This window comes from Montipora foliosa, chromosome 9 (genome assembly GCF_036669935.1).
Source record: "Montipora foliosa isolate CH-2021 chromosome 9, ASM3666993v2, whole genome shotgun sequence".
Taxonomy (NCBI): Eukaryota; Metazoa; Cnidaria; class Anthozoa; order Scleractinia; family Acroporidae; genus Montipora; species Montipora foliosa.
Genome location: NC_090877.1, coordinates 33196386 through 33213885, shown reverse-complemented (window position 1 = coordinate 33213885; position 17500 = coordinate 33196386). Strand labels below are relative to the sequence as shown.

The window sequence follows — 17500 nt, the reverse complement described above, 5'->3', positions numbered from 1 at the left end:
TTTCTGAAGAGCTCCGCTGACCACATAATACGACCTCTCAGTTGGCTTTACAAAACTGGAGAGAAAACTGGAGAGGATCCAGGATTTTTCTCAGGAGGGGGTGCACCCCTACGGAATGGCGTAGCTGACTGGTGACGTTTTTTTTGCAGAATACCAGTTGTAACAGTTGTATTAGAAAGTCGCAGGTTTTCTCGTAGGGAAGGGGGTGGGGGGGGGGGGGGGGTGCGCACCCAAATGCAGTATAATACAATTATTTTTGTTTGAAAGGCGATGAGTCATCATGATAATATAATGTGTTAAAAAACGTTGTATCTGATCTGATTAACAGGTATATATATAGAAAGATATAGATAAAAAATAGTCTTAAACTGAATTTTCGGTTGCCACTGCGGAGTTGATAATGTAAATTGGCCACCGTACAGAGATTCTAAAAGCTGACGTTTATAGCGTTAGCCCTTCGCTCTAACCCTTCGCTCTAACCCTAACATTGTTTTATAACCAGTTATTATTGCCTTACTTAGACTTTCAAAAGTCCTTCGTCTCATGGGCCGTCCCATGTAGATAGCTCGCGGACGAAGGTCGACCTCTCGCGACTTCGTCGCTCGCGCATCTACTTCGCGTACGAAAAATTACGTTTCACTCGCAAAGACACCCCCTGGGATTCTCGTGAGGTCGACTTGTGGCAAGCCTATTATTGCCTCGGAACATTTCCCAAAAGTACGCTATAGTAAACCAAAAATTTTGTTAGCTTTAGCAGCAACTGTAAGGGAATGGCTTCGATCCGTTCATTCATTGCATTCTTGTCTTTTTTAGAGTGCCACGATTTCGGGAAAATTCTTTTGTGCCCTTGTTAACATTCTTTTCCAAGATCTGGACATAGTTGACGCAAATGTCAGGATCAGTGGTTTCGGTTTTTCATCTATATATAACCCATTTTTTAAAATCAGGTCATATGCAACGTCATATTACAAATTTTTTCGGGTTTTTTGAGATGTCAGGACGGAAGGAGGGGTGGCTGTGGGGGAAGGGTGGCCAAGGGTGGAGTTCAATCATGGGCGTAGCCAGGATTTTTCAAAGGGGGGGTCACACTATGTCAAACAGAGGGTACTCGCGTTTTCGCAACCTGAATATTGTAGGTCGTTTGAGTAAAAAACGGCTTACAAAGGGTGGGGGGGGGGGGGGGGGTCCTGGGGTGCCCGTGACCACCTCTCTTGGTTACGCCCTTGAGTTCAATAATCTTCATCTCAACGCTTTGAAGTTACAAACATGATTTAATATCATGCTTAATAGATTCTGCTTAACATGCTATTACAAATCGACTCTGAAAGCACGGAAAGTATTGAATTAGATATACTCGGTATTTTGGCCATCTTTTAGAAGCGGATCCTGAAAGCGCTGAATGTCAAAAAATCAGAATGCGAGGGCTGAGAAGCTCAAGGAATCACCTGGTGTAATCTCAATCTCAACTCCCACGCTTTAATAAACGCAGGAACTGAACCAGACATCATTGAGACAAATTGAATTTTATCAAGCGTGTAATGTTATTTGAAAAGATGATCATGATTTAGAATTTTATTATTCCAATATTTAATCAAATAACGCAATTATCGGCGATGAAAACGGTCACAGACTGGTGCGAGACCAACCAGGCGCAATCAACATGGCCTTTAGTCCTGTTGACAAGATTCTATTGATTTGTGGGTGAAGTTTGGCAGTTCCAATCTCACCCAAGGAACATGGGCAAAGAGCAAGATCTCATACAAGCCGCAAAGAGTGGAAATGTTGCACACATCGAAAAGATTCTCGGCAACAAGTCGAGAAAGTCTGGGATTCAGAGGTATGCGCAAAGCAATAGCCGGAAATTAAGAGTGTCGATTTGCACTTTTGCTCTAACGCGATCCGTTCTCTTGCAGTTTTATCAGCCGTACTGTAAACCCGAACTACCAAGACGAGCTTGGGAACACTCCTCTGCATTATGCAGCCTTACATGGCCATAGGTAAAAATGTCAGGCATCTTATAGTCAGGGTGTGTTATGTTAGCTTATTAAATTACGTTATGCGAGGAAGTTAAGGTTGATCTCCCTCGATGTATAATGAATTTTGAACGCCCTGACGAACGTACTCATTAGTCTGTTCTAACTCTATAATTACAAAGTAAGTTTACTTTCTTTCATAATAAGCCTCAGTGTTTGACAACCTGAGGAATTCTTGCTGAAGGTTAGTTATGTTTCTAGAACAAGTTTCTTGATTTCATTGAAAGTAGATTTTGTTTGTTCAGCATTCGGTCAAATAACAAATGCAAACAAAATTAATACACATAAAATAAAATTCTTAATGGCTTATTTTTATTTTGAAATTATACATTTACTTAATTTCTGCCAGGTCATCAGCAGAGCTTCTTTTGAAGTATGATGCATCAACAAATATTCCAGATAACAATGGTGAGTTTACATTGACAAGATGATACGGAAATAGCTACAGTTAAACACCAGTTATGATGGCATGCATGATGCAGTAATGACCGTCTTAAAATCAAAATCACATCCAAATTGATGTATAGTCAAATCAGCCAATAATAATTATTTTTGTTATTATTAAATTAATACAGATTAATGGACTTGGCCTTTATGAACTTTAGTGTCAGCTGGATTTAGCTTTTAGGCACTATTTAAAGACACTGCGCAGAAAACAAGTCAATTGAAATCATATCAACCCATAGTAACCTTTTGATACCCAAACTGGCCCAAACTGACCAGACTCCTAAAAGTATTTTACTCTATCTAACGCCAGACGATTTTACTCGTCAATGGGGAACCCCTGGGAGTCAATGGGTTAAATCATATTTAAAACTGCAGTACCTGGAGAAAAACCTCCAGAGCAGAGGACAGAACCAACAAACTCAACCCATGTGTGATGCCAAGTCTGAGAATCAAACCTGGGTCACATTGGTGGGAAGCAAGTGCTCTCTCCATTGTGCATATTTATAATTGCTTCCCTGCTGGGATACAAGCAGCTGGTACAAGTAGACTGGTGCAAGGAAGGTAAGAGGTTGGCAGAGTGGTGACAGCACTCGCCTTCCATCAAAATGACCTTAAAATGAGCACCTGGACCTGATGCTATTTGTGGGTCAAGTTTGTTGGTTCACTCTGCTCCAGGTGCTCTGGATATTCTTGTTTCTCACTCTCATCTAAGAGCAACACTTGATTTGAATTGCTTTGATTTGATTTGATTTACCGTTAACACCCGCAGATAAGCTGCACCTTTTCCCCAAAAATCGCCGCTATAAATCAGTGGTGCAGGTTATCTGCGGGAACATTTGATAAAGGCTGCTTTCAGTGTCCAGTTTTCCATCTTTGCATCCGATCTAATGCCTGGTTACTAAGCTAAGAACATGCCGCATGTATGTTCTTGTTGTAACGCAAAAATCTATAGAAAACTGTGTTGAATGAAGAAATTCCTGTCAACAAATACTGTACCAGAAAAAGATCAATCATATGTCAAAGTTGGTAGAAACAATGTACATTATGTTAAAGTGGTAAAATTGTGGATAAGACTTTGAAGTACTTTTTGTTTCAGGGTTAATAGTGAGTTTACATTCGATTAACAATGAATGAAGAAGACTTTGAATTCTAAGACACAACTTTGCATTTCTTTTGATTTCTTGCAAATACTTTTTTTCCAAAATTTGAGCTGCTAAATTCATGTTGTGGCTTATCTGCAGGTGTTTACGGTAATTAATCTGCTTTAAAGCCTTAATACAATAAAATTATTATTACTATTATTATTATTATTATTATTATTATTATTATTATTATTATTGTTATTATCTTGAAGCAATAAAGTTATTATCATCATCATCACCATCATTATTATTATTTTCTTCTTCTTCTTCTTCTTCTTCTTCTTCTTCTTCTCCTTCTTCTTCTTCTTCTTCTCCTTCTTCTTCTTCTTCTTCTTCTTCTTCTTCTTCTTCTTCTCCTTCTTCTTCTTCTTCTTCTTCTTCTTCTTCTCCTTCTTCTTCTTCTTCTTCTTCTTCTTCTTATTATTATTATTATGACGTGTTGGGAGGAATGCAGGCCTCTGCAGTCATTGGGATCGCCCTAATCCTCCAGGGGATGTTAAGTCTCTAAACCCCAGGGGCCTGGTTAGTGCTAACTGTTGGTTAAGAAGTATTGAAACCTACAGGTTTCCATGGTATTTAACGCTGGTTAGTGCTAACCAGGCTTCGAGCAACCTGGGCCAGGTGTGGGGGCAAGACTAAGCAGTACACCTGCTCAGTTTGAATACCATCTCCTTGCTGGTTGTTCTGTTCACAGAAAGTCAAGAATTATTATTCTTATATTATTATCATTATTGTTATTTCCTCAAAAACCACTCTATTTCCTGTTTAAAAATCTATTATTGTTTTGTAGTGTAAATTATAATTTTTTGTCAGGAAATTACCCACTTCACTTGGCTGCCTGGAATGGAAATGCGGATGTTGCTAAAGTGCTCATTAACACTGGGCCATCACGAGCAAATGTCAATGAGCAGGCAAGTTTTTTTCCTTACAGATTTAATCTGTCATTGAAAACAGTTAAATTAATAAGACAAGAAATGGAATGCAATTTGAAAATCTTGAAACTGAAAGGAGCAATGTCTGCACATTGTTACAGAATCCACAGTTACTGATGCTATTATTCAAACTGTGCACTGTACAGCACTGCTAAAACTTATCAATCTGTTGTTATTATCATTAAGAAATACGGTGATACATGCATTGCTCGAAATAAAAAAGGAAATAATGGGTTTTTGACTCATTGTTTCAAAAGCTTGGCAACCAAACTTGTGATTAAGTTCGTTACCCTGAAAATCTTTGGTTGCCTGTTATAAAACCCCCTATGATTAAATTTAATGCATGCCATGTTAAGATGCAATCAGTTGAGCTTGAATATCCCATAGTTCTTAGTGTGCCTCTGAGGTCTGGGTTAAGTTTTGGCGTCTTCAATGTCTTGTGATATTGTCTCTGGCATTTTCCTACATTGTTGCTGACATTAATGTTTTGTAAAAGCTACACATGTACAGATATTCAAAACATAGGAAAATGCTCAGTTGCAGCAAAGTAATTATTTATTGTTAACTTGACACTACTATTGGGATGTTTACAACAGAAAACTGAATTCATTTTCTTATTTTTAGCTTGGTTGTCAGTTTGTTTTTTCCTCGGGTAATCAGGCTTTTTATTGTACCAAAAAGTGGTTGTAGGGTAAACTATCTGGTCGTCAGAGAGGATCAGATGACCACTAATTTCGAGCACTGCATATGCATGCCTGAGCTAAAGTCAATAATACATGCCAAATTACACAAAAATTAATAGACTTGGATGCCTTTGTTCTTGGATTGTTTCCGTCTCTGATAGTCTTTGCACATTCTGGCACATTCTGTAACCAAGTTTGGAAAATTTATGTGAAATCTAATGTGCACTTAGATGTTTTCTCAGTTAAGCCATATCGTAGTTTAACTGTGGTTTCCCTTTTTTGTAAAAAAATACTTTAGTTCATGTAATTATAATTATTATATTACTATTATCATAAGGTTGAGTACACGCACTGAACATTCTTTTTTTTTATCCCAAAGAATGGGACTGAAGACACTGCCTTACATTCTGCTGCTCAGTTTGGATTCAGCCTTGTTGTAGCTGTACTTCTTGAGGTGTGTAGTAACATGTTTTATTTTGTCAGAGTCTATTCAGAAAGGAACAGATTGAAGTGGTAATTTGACCTGAATTCTGTGTAATACACCACTTTCATAAATGGCGACCACTTTTACATTCTTTTGTCTTTATGTTAATTAGACCTACTGCCCTCACTTTGAAGGAAAAATTCTTTTGAAATTTGCTCGTCTTAGCGAGGCTAGTGAGGCTTATTAGCATTAAAACAAAAGAATATTTTATTTGGCCGCCATTATGAAAGAGGTCTATAAGATGTAGGCTAAACTGTAATAAATGTCATCATGATGGTATTTTTGGGGTTTTATGGCGCTGTTACACTGTGCAATTTTTCATTCAACTTGTCTCGCAACACCATTGCAAGACAAGTTGCAGGAATCATTGCCAAATGTAACATACCTTGCAACGGCCAAAAATGTTGCAAGACAAGTTGCAGAAATGGTTGCAGAAAGTAGAATTGAGTTCTACTTTCTGCAACAGTTGCAATGAATTTTTTAAGCATTGCCCAGTGTAACATCTGTCCTGCAACTTGTGTTGCAGAGGGTTGTGGCACCAACCAATGGAAATTTTTCGTTAACCTCACGTGCTCATCGAAGACAAGTGGCATGAAACGTTGCTCAGTGTAACACTCATAAAACAACTTGTTTCGTATTGTGAGAACGTTTGGTAGAAATGGCTTTGCAAGACAAGTTAGACATACAAAAAATTGTACAGCATAACAGCACCTTTAGGAAAATCTTATACAAGGAAAAGTTAGTGACATTTCACACTCTTATTATAAGACACAGGTAAAGTTGAAGTTGAAAATGGTAAAAGGACAAAAGAGGTGTGTACCTCATGTGGTTTTCTGGACAAACCTAAGCAAAAGCACACAATCATATGACCTGTCTAGCTTCTAAAGGACTGTTAGTACCAATAATGTATTTTGCTACCTTCCTTTAGTAACCATCTATACTTTTTTGTTTTACCTAGAATCATGCTGACCCCTCCATACGCAACAGTCGACAAGAATCACCTCTTGACTTGGCAGCTCAGTATGGAAGAATGGAAACTGTATGTAACTTATTCAAAACCACCTGATTGTCAATCTGCACTTTCATAGTGTTCCAAATTGTACAACTCTAGGAATTGAAAGCCATCATCATGTGTACTTTGAGTGTTAAACTGTATCAGTCTCTAAGCTGAAAAAGAGGGGCTGAGGATACCCCTAAAATGCACCAGATGAGCCATTTGAAATATTTCGGGGGGAGCATGCCTCGAACCCCCCAACGTACCAGGCAACTTAGGGCTAGATGCCTACACTGTACTTCTCAAGCCATCTTGCCTACTACTAAAAACCATTTTGTCTGGGCTGTAGTTGATTTGATATTCATTTAATTTCAGGTCAAACAGCTCCTAACTTACTATCCCACACTTCTTGAAGATGTAAATGTGGTCAGTGCACACACACCACTTCATCTTGCTGCTAAAAATGGCCACATGAATGTGGTCTCATACTTTCTTAGCTGTGGAATGGATGTTAATTTAACAGTAAGTTGTTCTTTTTTACTACCCTTTCATTTCCTCTTTTGTGACATACGAAAACGGTAAACTTAAACTACTTTATTTACCGTACTAAGTGGTCTACTTTAGGTCAGTGTTAATACAATTATTATAATTATGATTGCGGTTTTTGTGACATCTGGAAGAAGCAAGTGGATTAGTGCTGAGGCCCTTGACCCTCTGAGTCTCACAAGAACCTAATTCAGCAATTTTGTGTTTTTTGCACATTGTTTTAGAAAAATCAAGTGGCCAATGTGCTATTATTGAAACCCATATTAATCTCTCTCCAGACGACAAAAATGTACAATGTACTTGTGCAAACAAAGCAATAATCAGCATTGGTGCTCTTGGTCAACATGCAAGTAATGCATATAACCTACATGTTCAGATTCTTGAAAAACCTGCTAGCACATTCTTGAGAAAATAATATTGCTATAGCAATATGGATCAGAATAAAGTAAAAGTAGTTAGAGATTAAAGGAACAAATTAGGCTGTATCTGAGATATTTATTTCAAAAGCTATACGTCATGCAACCATAGTTAGCTCTCCAGCTATAATCTAAGTGAGCAATGTTCGTGTTCAGAGATTTTAAATTCTTACCATCAACATATTTTCATAACAATCTTTTTTATCCAGTGTTCGACAGGTACAGCTCTTCATGAAGCTGCCTTGTTTGGCAAAGCAGATGTTGTTAATCTTCTTCTTCAGTGTGGTGAGTTTACATAAATTAAATTTTAAGATGTATTATGTTATGTGTAGGGTAACTGTTGGAATAACCAAGAAATGTGTGTGAACAAAACATAAATGAAAAGAACTCCTGAGTATGATATATGCACGCAACAAAAGTGTGACGACAAGCAGGTACCCTTTTTCACTACTATTTTTAAATTAATTAGTTTTACACTGTTACAATTACTTCAGTTAAAGATTAAGTTAAGCAGTTCATAATGCAAAGCAGGCTTACAGTCTTTCATGGCCATACAGGTATTGATCTTCATTAACTTCGAACTCCAAGTTCCATTGACCGTAGACAACTGTACAATAATATTATGAAGTGAAGCTATGATCCTCACAGTTATGAACGCAATTGTTTTTTTTTTTTTTTTTTTGGGGGGGGGGGGGGTGGTGGTGCACTTTAAGCTTGAGCGGACAATAAAAAAAGAACGTTTAAAATTTGTTCTGTCCTTGCCAACAATGAAAATGTTGAGTGATCCCAAAAAATAGGTAGACAAAATGCATGTATTCCTGTATTCCTGTATTCCTTCTGTTCCTATTCCAAGAAGTCCCAGAAGCGTGCACCTTTAGATATTATTGCAACTTTTAAAATTTTAGGGATTGACGTCACAGTTGTAGATAGCAGAAACAAAACAGTGCTAGATCTGTTGGCCTCACACCCATCCACTAAGGCAATAGAGATCAGGGATCTTATCTATGGTATGTTTATCTGGCTTAAGAAAGTTTTTCATTGTACAACTGGCATCACAGAGTCTGTGAGAGAGAAATTTATTTATCGATATCTTTGTCATTTTTTATGAAAGTGATATTGCCATTAAAACCTGTAGTGTAGTAATGATACACCAGGGACAATACCCAGATTTGCTTGTAGTAAAGAAATGGTACAGTGGGTGGTTGAGGTAATTGTGAAATTTATATTAATGGATGAAGTATGTGTGGGGAAGGTTGCATAATTATTGTTTTAAGAAAAGAAATTCCGATATGGTTTTGTTTCCATCTTTCGTTCCACTAAGAGATATTTATTAATAAGCTTTAGTTCAAAAATTGATGACATAATAAACAGTACACACAACTGCAATAAATCACAAAATTGAGAATATCTCCAAAATATTGGTTGGGAGTGGTAATTTACATCAAGTAAGGCACAAAGTGATACCCGCTCAGCTTTTGCCATGGCAACCATTTTCTTTTGCATGTTCACTCTCTTTAAGCTTATACAGAGATGTGGAGCATTTAATGGGTAGCTCATGTGTTTTAAGTCTGACCATCTGCCTATACTTGTCTGTTCAAAATAATTTGGTTCATGTGGTTGCCATGGCAACATCTTAATGGGTGTCAATTTGTGCCTTATCTGATGTACGTTACTGCATGGTGCCAAGTTTGAACAACACGCATCCAATATTTTCGGAGATACTCTCAATTTTGGGATTTATTACGGGCATGCGTGTGTACAGTTTTTTACGTCATCAATTTTTGAACAAAAACTTGAATATCTTGGAAACAAGAGAAGGTATTCCAAAGTAGATAACTCCATTTTTCATAATTTTTAAAGGTCGGTAAATAAGCAAATTTAAAGATATTTTTCACTTCATAGGCACTTTATAAGAAGCCAATCAGTATATATGTACAAACAGCTGAAACCAGAGACTCTAATGCGGATTTGAAGAGTTGTTAAAACTTAAGTCCTGAAAAGTTATTAACTTGTTCACAAGCCTTTTCTGTTTTTATTTTTAAATTAGTAGTAGGATATGAAAACTCTTCTCTTTTCCCAAGTGACGATTGAAAAAATTATTATAATCTCTTCAAAGGTCTTTCAGTTGACAGTTGAATTACTCAGAATCAATTACTTTATTAATAGTCATTGATCATAATTATAATTATGTTATCTTCCGTCATATGTATAATTTTCTCAATTGCCGCTTAAACTAGCCTCCAGCCTAAAGGAACCTACATCAACCTTAAAACGACAGTTTACTGGTGAGTAAAGTTTGCCTGAAGTCCCTTGCAGATACTTGAAGCATGCATGCAATCTTTTGACATTAAACATTACGCTCAGACTTTTATTTATTGTTTTTTTTAACTATCCTGTGACAGATGCCAATGACAAATACATTGTATTGTAAATTTGTTTTTTCTGTGATCAAATCCTTTTGCCCTAGTGTAGGAGTTGAGAAATGAGCACAGTCAAAGTTAATTCAACCAATCAAATGCACTTGTTTACACCCATTGCACACGTTCAGCATCAGAATAATACTGGCTTTTTACAAGCAGTTTTTGTGTGATATCAAAATTAATGGGAACGTTATAAAATAGATAAACTGGACCCTTCTGGCTCGGCTGGTGTGTCGGCTGATAATATGCCCTCAAAATTTCTCCTCTCTTGGCTGTGGACATTATCAGCAGACATACCAGCCACCTGAAGGGATTGATGTATTTACTAAATAACTCACACAGGCCTATTTCGAATTTATCAATTTTGATTAAAGTTAATCCATTTCAATTGGTAATTTTGTCTTTGTTGACATTTAAGCTGGGAAGTTGATTTGTAAGATTGCCTTGCCATTTTGTAATTATTTATCTTAAAAGTAAATATACCTTTTATTTGTTGACAGGAGATGTTTTAGTTAACTTCTAGGTTTTCAAACAATGAATGAACTAAAAAGCACTCGTATTACTGGATTTGAGGTGATCCCTTCCACTTGAATCAAGTGCCAGGCGACTTATTAACCTTGAGCATTCAATCTTTACGGGAAAATCTCAAAGTACCCTGGCCTTGCTTTAGGGACCTTTATATAGCCTGGTCATTACATGTAGTTTGGCAAGGCATTAGTTTGAGATTTTACCACGAAGACCTCACTCGTGATTAAATTTAAGTAGTTATAAATCATTAATTTGCTTTTGGTTTTGAATCCTTTGTTAGAATTTCCTCCTTCAAGAAAATTGCATTCAGGGGTTCTAAAAACAGGCTCAATTCCAGTGAGTAAGAAATAAACATTTTAAATACTCTTAATCCCTATAGATAGACCTTGTACACTATGCTTGGGCAAGAGATTTGGGCAAGCCACATGCAAGCTATTATAAGTGGCATATGTATATGTTGTAGTGCATTTACATGAAGTATTTTGCATCTAAATTATTATAGTCTAGAATGGTCGTTGTCACAATTTTGACACGATTGTTGATTTCCATGAGTGTGTATTGAATATTTACCAGTAACAATTATTCACCAATTTTCACTTGTTTTAGTATAATTAGATGTACATAGTTGATTATAATTGAAAAATGTCAATTTTTTTAATAATTCATTTCTTCGTCTGTCACCTTGACTAAATGGCTTGTGGCCATTTTGAAAAAAAAAACACTTTTAAAGGTGATTATCGTGTAATAATCACCTCAAGTGCAACGAATCAGTGCAGAGAATTTTCAATAATCACCTATGTATACTAAAGTTGGCAATAACCAATTTCATATCCAATAAGTATTCACCAACAGAATAATATTGTTTATTATTAAAAACTGGATCATTGAATAATGCAATTCGAGAGTTTTGATTGGCTAGGCGATCATGGGTTATGAGCCATTTTTTATACCATGATCTACAAACACGGCAAGCATATGGCGTGATTTTTTGGGCCTTTTTATTTTTATTGTAGTCTAGTTTTCTATATTTTGGGGGCGTTTTTAATAAAACAATCATTCCACTCGTGCTTGTTGGATATGAGATGATTATAGCCAATTCGGCGCTACGTGCCTTGTTGGCTGTCTATCATCTCATATCCAACACGCGCTCATGGAATAATTGTTAATTATATTATGAACTGTTTCACTTTTCCAAAGTGGCCGGAAGTTGTTTCTCAGTTTTACAAAATGACTGGCACAATCAGTTTCCTTACAACTAGATCACATGATGTATTAGCTGATAACCGAGATTGAATGCCAGTTACAGTGCTACAAGTTGTGAGATTGAAAATTTAATGCTACTAATAACATTTTTATCAGGATTTTTAGAGGTACACTGACCCTTACCATAATGTAAAACTATTGTTGATGAACATTGCAGCGTTAGTGTTACTGCTCGTTTTGGTTTGATATTAATTTCTAGGGCTATGGTGTTCGTCCCGCGTCAGCAATATACCAGAGGAACTTGAGTTATGACAGTGTACCAAATCCATTGCCATATTACAAAGGTGAGTTTTAACCAAAGGAGACTGGCTGGGTTGAACAACCACCAACCAGTTGATACAGTTGGGCATCAGACTTTTGTTTTAAAGTTCCTGAATTCGGCCAAGTTGTTCTTCAGTCTTTAGGGATTGGAGAATTATCTGGCTACTATTTCAAATGCTCTGATGAAGTAACTCTCTTACCACTGAACTGACCTCTGCTGGCAATGGTGAAAAGCGACAGAATTTTTTAACTATTGTAGATTTTGTCTTCTCTCTCTTTTCCAAACTGGCTTCCTATGACATTGGCCATTAGACAGTAAAATTTGGGTCACTATTGGAGGGAAATGGTTGAGTAACCAAGGAGAAAACTTGGCTATTGTAACTTTACTGTATCTGCTAATGTTTAGACTTTTACAGGGCTATGAACCATCAACCCTATCTTTTTGCATATTTGTCTTACTGTAACAGTATCTTTTCTTGAGGACTATGCTCTTCTATTAAGGACGGTGCCTACTAATTAAAGATATTTTTTCCCCGATGTGTGATTATGCAGGAAAAGGAGATCTTAACAAGTGTTATTGAAATCCAAAAAGAAAATTTGGGCTAACCACGCATTTTTCAAAGATAATTCATGAATAATATTTGTAAAAAGCTTTAAAATACAAAGCAATGTATGAAGTTCTTTCTCAAATTGAAGCTTAATTATCTCTCAAAAATGCATGGTTACCCCTAATTTTCTTTTTGGATGCCAAGAGTACTTACTAAGATGTACGTTCTCCGGATAGTTTTAAACCGCGCAAAAATATCCCTGTAATAGTAAGCATCACCGATAGGAAATCCGAGTATCTCGAGATGCGCAGAACGTATGCGCAGTAACAATAGTAGGCACCGTCCTTAAATTCCCAATAAGTTTGCTTTGACTGCCATAATGCAAACAGGAGAAGAAGGAAAAAATCTACAAATTGATAATGTAGTGGAATTAGATATTGGAGTGGATGTGTAGGAGAGCTCAAGATGCTGATTATGGGAATAGAGCTTTGGATGGCATTTTGTGAAGATTGATGGGAAATCACCTTGATGTTTGCATGAATGAAGGGATTTGTTATAAGTGGAGTAGTCAAAGTCCTCCACAAACTGTTTAAAAGTGCTTTGAGTCTTTGGTTTTATGACATAATGCCCTGCAATATCTTACAAAATTAGTTGTAAATTATTTAATGATTCGTTGATGGTATGTTCCCTTGCCATTGGTAGTCAGAGATAATTCAAAGTTAGCTTAAGAGTTCTTAACACAGGATTATGTAAAACATATGCATCTTTACAATGTATGTTTTCAGACATGGATTCAAAGCTTCTCCGAAGGTCTGGGACGTACGACACAGTTCCAAGATCAAGGGAATCGTCTTTGGTAAACTGACATGTTTATTTGAAATAATTTATAGTTATTGCTTGTTTAAAGACAGCATATATTATAAATTCGGCTGAACTATTTAAAGCAAAATGCCCCCATATGGGTCAACTACCAAGACAATACAATGTTTTATTATTATGAATTGCATGGTTTTAGCCAAAGATCAAGGGTGGCTTTTCCCTTGCAACCCGAGCAAAAGCACAAGAAATTATGCAACATAAATGGAGTCATTAACTTATTGCTATTGAATTGAATGTATATATGAAGTGCAGCTGTTATACACTGTAAATGAAAGATAGAGGTGATCGTTGCACTTATGTGGACAATATATAAGCTATTGTCTCTTATAATTCAGAAGGCTTTAAAGGGATTCAAACCCAATGCAATGCTCAACCAACTGAGCTATGAAGCCACTCAGTTGGGAGCAGGTCAATTTGTTGGGCTCATGTGTTGTTGTGAAAGGACTGATGAATGAAATAAATGTACCGGTATATTATATTTGAAGTGTGGGTTGTACATGAAAGAGAGAAGTGATCCTTGCTCTAGACTTAAAGGAAGAGAGAAACACACACTGTGCATTTTTACCTTCCGACACACTCATCCAAAAAATTGGTTTTTTGCCCTAAGCGGGACTCGAACCCACCTCTCACTGGTTACTAGTCGGGCATGCTAAACCATTACACCCTCAGAGCCGCCACACAGGTTATTTAGACGATTAATGAGGTGATTTGTAGTTAGCGGCATGGGGATCCCTAGGGCACAACGTTTTCTTCACTTGAGTGTGTATCTTCACCTCTATCACCCCAGGTAGGGCTTACAACAAATGAAAGTCAGAAATTTGGAGGCAATGAAAGGCTATTGTCTGTTGTTCCAACATAAGATACTAATAATCAAGGTGATACTGAGGGCGCATTCTTTCGGGACTATTCCACAATTACCGGCTGTTCGGAGTATTCCCTGTTCCGGAATAGTCCCAAAAGAAGGTGCCCTGAGTTTGCCTATGTCTCTAGCAAAAACCAGCCCAGAGTTTATCACCAACGATCTCATCCATGTGGATTTATGGCTCTGAAAATGTGTTTATCGAAGTGGCTCTATTATGTGTTTATTGAAGTGTTAATGGGTTTGGATTAAGGAAACTGATCTTTTTTGTTCTTTTATAGAGTCAACCCAGTTATGACACAGTGCCTCCCCCAAAAGGTTCGTTGGCAGCTGTGAATGTCTTTCCTGTCTAAGTACAATGTTTTTTTTTCAGTAAGATTTATTGTTTACCTTGGTGTTCCCATGGCAATATCAGGTTCACGTACAAGGTCAATTTGGGTGTCAAACCCACAGCTAGCCTGCAGAATCTAACCAGAACATTTGCTGAATTAAAGTAGGGTTATTTTATTATTTTCTCTTTTTTAGAAGCAACTTCACCATCATTTCCTGTTGATTGGACAATATATGACGAGGCAAAAGACACGTGTAGATCTTCTAATAACAAACAGTCATCAGTCAGTGTCGAAGGCTATGCACTTCTTGGGCCTGCTGAGGAGCCTTCCACAGGGCCACCACGTCTACTTACCCCGGAGGATATCCAAGGAGGATATGCTCTCCTTGGTTATCCTGTAAAAGATGCAGGTGTCTCACGTCCTGACAGCACTTATGCCCTTGTTAGACCACCAGGAGAGAGTTCTGTTCCTTCTAGAAATCTTACCCCTCCACAGTCTGCATTTGATGATTACTCTAGAGTTGGAGTCCCAATTGGAGAAGGCGGTGAACCTACCCCAATGCCTACTGCCAAGCCACAGTGTCCAGTATGGCCTGGAAGCGGTACCTATGATGAGGCCAATAAAGAGTCTGAAAACTTTAATCATGTAAAAAAATTTCCTGGTACCCAGACAACGAATGAAGAAGGAGGTGAACGAATTCCCAGATCAGGTATTTATTCACAAAACGAAGAAATTCTTGCTAGGTTTTTGCATCGAAGAGACCCAAATTTCAAGTTGAAGCAACGGTATTTCTTAACTCAGTATTTGCCTTTTTCAATCTTTTTCTTTTTTGTAAAAAGATGTGGCCGGTGGAGAGAATTCAAGTTACTTCTTCGTTGAACAGCCTCGCAAAACACAAAGCTCTCAGCCTCAGCTTGAAACTTATGACTTTGTGCAACCACAGCCACGACCTGTCTCTTCACCACGACCGAGTGTCTATGAAGTTCCACCATCACTGACACTGCGCGGTAAAGGCAATGGCCAAGAGGGCTCTGATACCACACCGTCCAGGTCTTCACTTGGTCAATCGTCCGACTTTTATGAAAATACCAGTATTTTGACACCCCAGCGAGAAAGTCTGCGAAGATCTGACTACGATTTAGTTTCTTTTCCAGCACGGAAGGCTACCCTTGAAGCACCGTCATACGATGTTGTCCCCGGTTCAAGTCAAGCAACGCAGGTAAAGTGCCCTGGCATGGTTATTATAATGGCCGAAGCTACTCCGATACTGTTACTGGGGTCCCGAGCCATATTACCACTATACTGCTGCTGGGGTCACTGAAACTATTTAAACCCAACAACATCTCATGCCACTGGAAGGAAAAAGAGGCCAACCTCGTGGTCAGTGACAGCGCGAGAAGAATCTTAAGCACATTTTAATGTATCGTATACGCTGTTGTAACCACTTCATCTTGGCTCACGTCATATACAATGTGTTTTAGTAGTGAGGGAGGGAAGGAGGGAGGGAGGGAGTGAGTGAAAGAGTGAGTGAGTGAGTGAGAGAGTGAGAGAGGGAGGGAGGGAGGGAGGGAGGGAGGGAGTGAGGGAGGGATGTAGGGAGGGAATGAGTGAGTGAGTGAGAGAGAGGGGGAGGGAAGGAATGAATGAGTGGGAGGGAAGGAGGGAGGGAATGAGTGAGTGAGGGAGGGAGGGAATGAGTGAGTGAGTGAGGGAGGGAGGGAGGGAATGAGTGAGTGAGGGAGGGAGGGAAGGAGTCTTTATTTCACAAGGGTAAACATTTTTAGTCATGGATTTCCGCCGACCCGACGGCTTAATTAGTCGAAGTCGTAGTGTTAACTAAACCATACCAATACTCTGGGTCTGAAAATAACTGACGAGACAGTGCTTCCTTTGTTATGACGTAGGTCTGTAGATGGTTAGTTTTCAAGTCTTCTCGGGGGAGAAACCGTACGCCTCGTCTTAGAAGCGTTGTTCGTTTAGGGACGTTTAAAAACAACCTTGGGCCCGTTTCTCGAAAGTCCCGAAAACTTTTCGGGCCCGAAAAGCCATCTGTGAAATTGCCAACTGCTTGTTTTGGAAAGCCGATCTCTTAACATGTTTTAAGGTAAATGCTTTCCGCTCTTGAGTTACAAAGGGAATTGTGACACCCGAAAATGGCCCGTAAAGTTTCGGGACTTTCGAGAAACGGGCCCCTGGACACTATTCGCAGTGGTATGGGGTTCGTTCTTCGAAAGTCCTGGAACTTTTCGTGTTTCACATTTACCTGTGTATCGTAAGAGGTAATTGTCATCAATTTTCATAATCGTTTTACTTTTAGTAGTCTTGAAAACATAACAAAAGGCTAAGGGGATAGCAGTTCCAAAAATGGGTTTTCCGGCCGTAAATGTTGTTGGGACTTTTGAGAAACGGCCCCCTGGGGTCTGTTTCTCGAAAGTCCCGATAACTTTTCGGGCCCGAAAAGCCATTTGTAAAACTGTCAACCGCTTGTTTTGGAAAGCCGATCTTTTGACATGTTTTCAAGGTAAGAAAAAGAAAAATGACTTTGAAGTTTGACGACATAAATCCTCTCCGTTCTTGAGATACAAAGGGAACTGTGACACCCGAAAATGGCCCGTAAAGTTTCGGGACTTTCGAGAAACGGGCCCCAGGCCCCTCACGTTATCAGTGGGGAGTTCGCTAGCCTGCATGACAGGCGCTTTATGAGCCAAGCGGGGCGAACGCGATATTTCGCGC

The 17500-nt window shown here is 38.3% G+C and overlaps 1 protein-coding gene across 2 annotated transcripts in view; it reads left to right on the top strand.

Moving 5' to 3' along the window:
• The first annotated feature begins 1364 nt into the window (after positions 1-1364).
• Positions 1365-17500, top strand: part of LOC137969419 (ankyrin repeat and sterile alpha motif domain-containing protein 1B-like) — a 53404-nt gene continuing 37268 nt past the window's right edge. The window contains exons 1-16 of one of the 2 annotated variants that reach the window (XM_068815635.1): positions 1365-1837; positions 1914-1997; positions 2383-2441; positions 4436-4533; positions 5617-5691; positions 6680-6760; positions 7091-7237; positions 7887-7962; positions 8583-8684; positions 9915-9962; positions 10906-10961; positions 12088-12172; positions 13483-13553; positions 14717-14753; positions 14961-15476; positions 15607-15986. In XM_068815635.1, the coding sequence (XP_068671736.1) occupies positions 1737-1837; positions 1914-1997; positions 2383-2441; positions 4436-4533; positions 5617-5691; positions 6680-6760; positions 7091-7237; positions 7887-7962; positions 8583-8684; positions 9915-9962; positions 10906-10961; positions 12088-12172; positions 13483-13553; positions 14717-14753; positions 14961-15476; positions 15607-15986 (2016 nt within the window). In that variant the 5' untranslated portion in view covers positions 1365-1736. The remainder of the gene's footprint in view (positions 1838-1913; positions 1998-2382; positions 2442-4435; positions 4534-5616; positions 5692-6679; positions 6761-7090; positions 7238-7886; positions 7963-8582; positions 8685-9914; positions 9963-10905; positions 10962-12087; positions 12173-13482; positions 13554-14716; positions 14754-14960; positions 15477-15606; positions 15987-17500) is intronic. The other variant, XM_068815634.1, reaches the window with a different exon arrangement.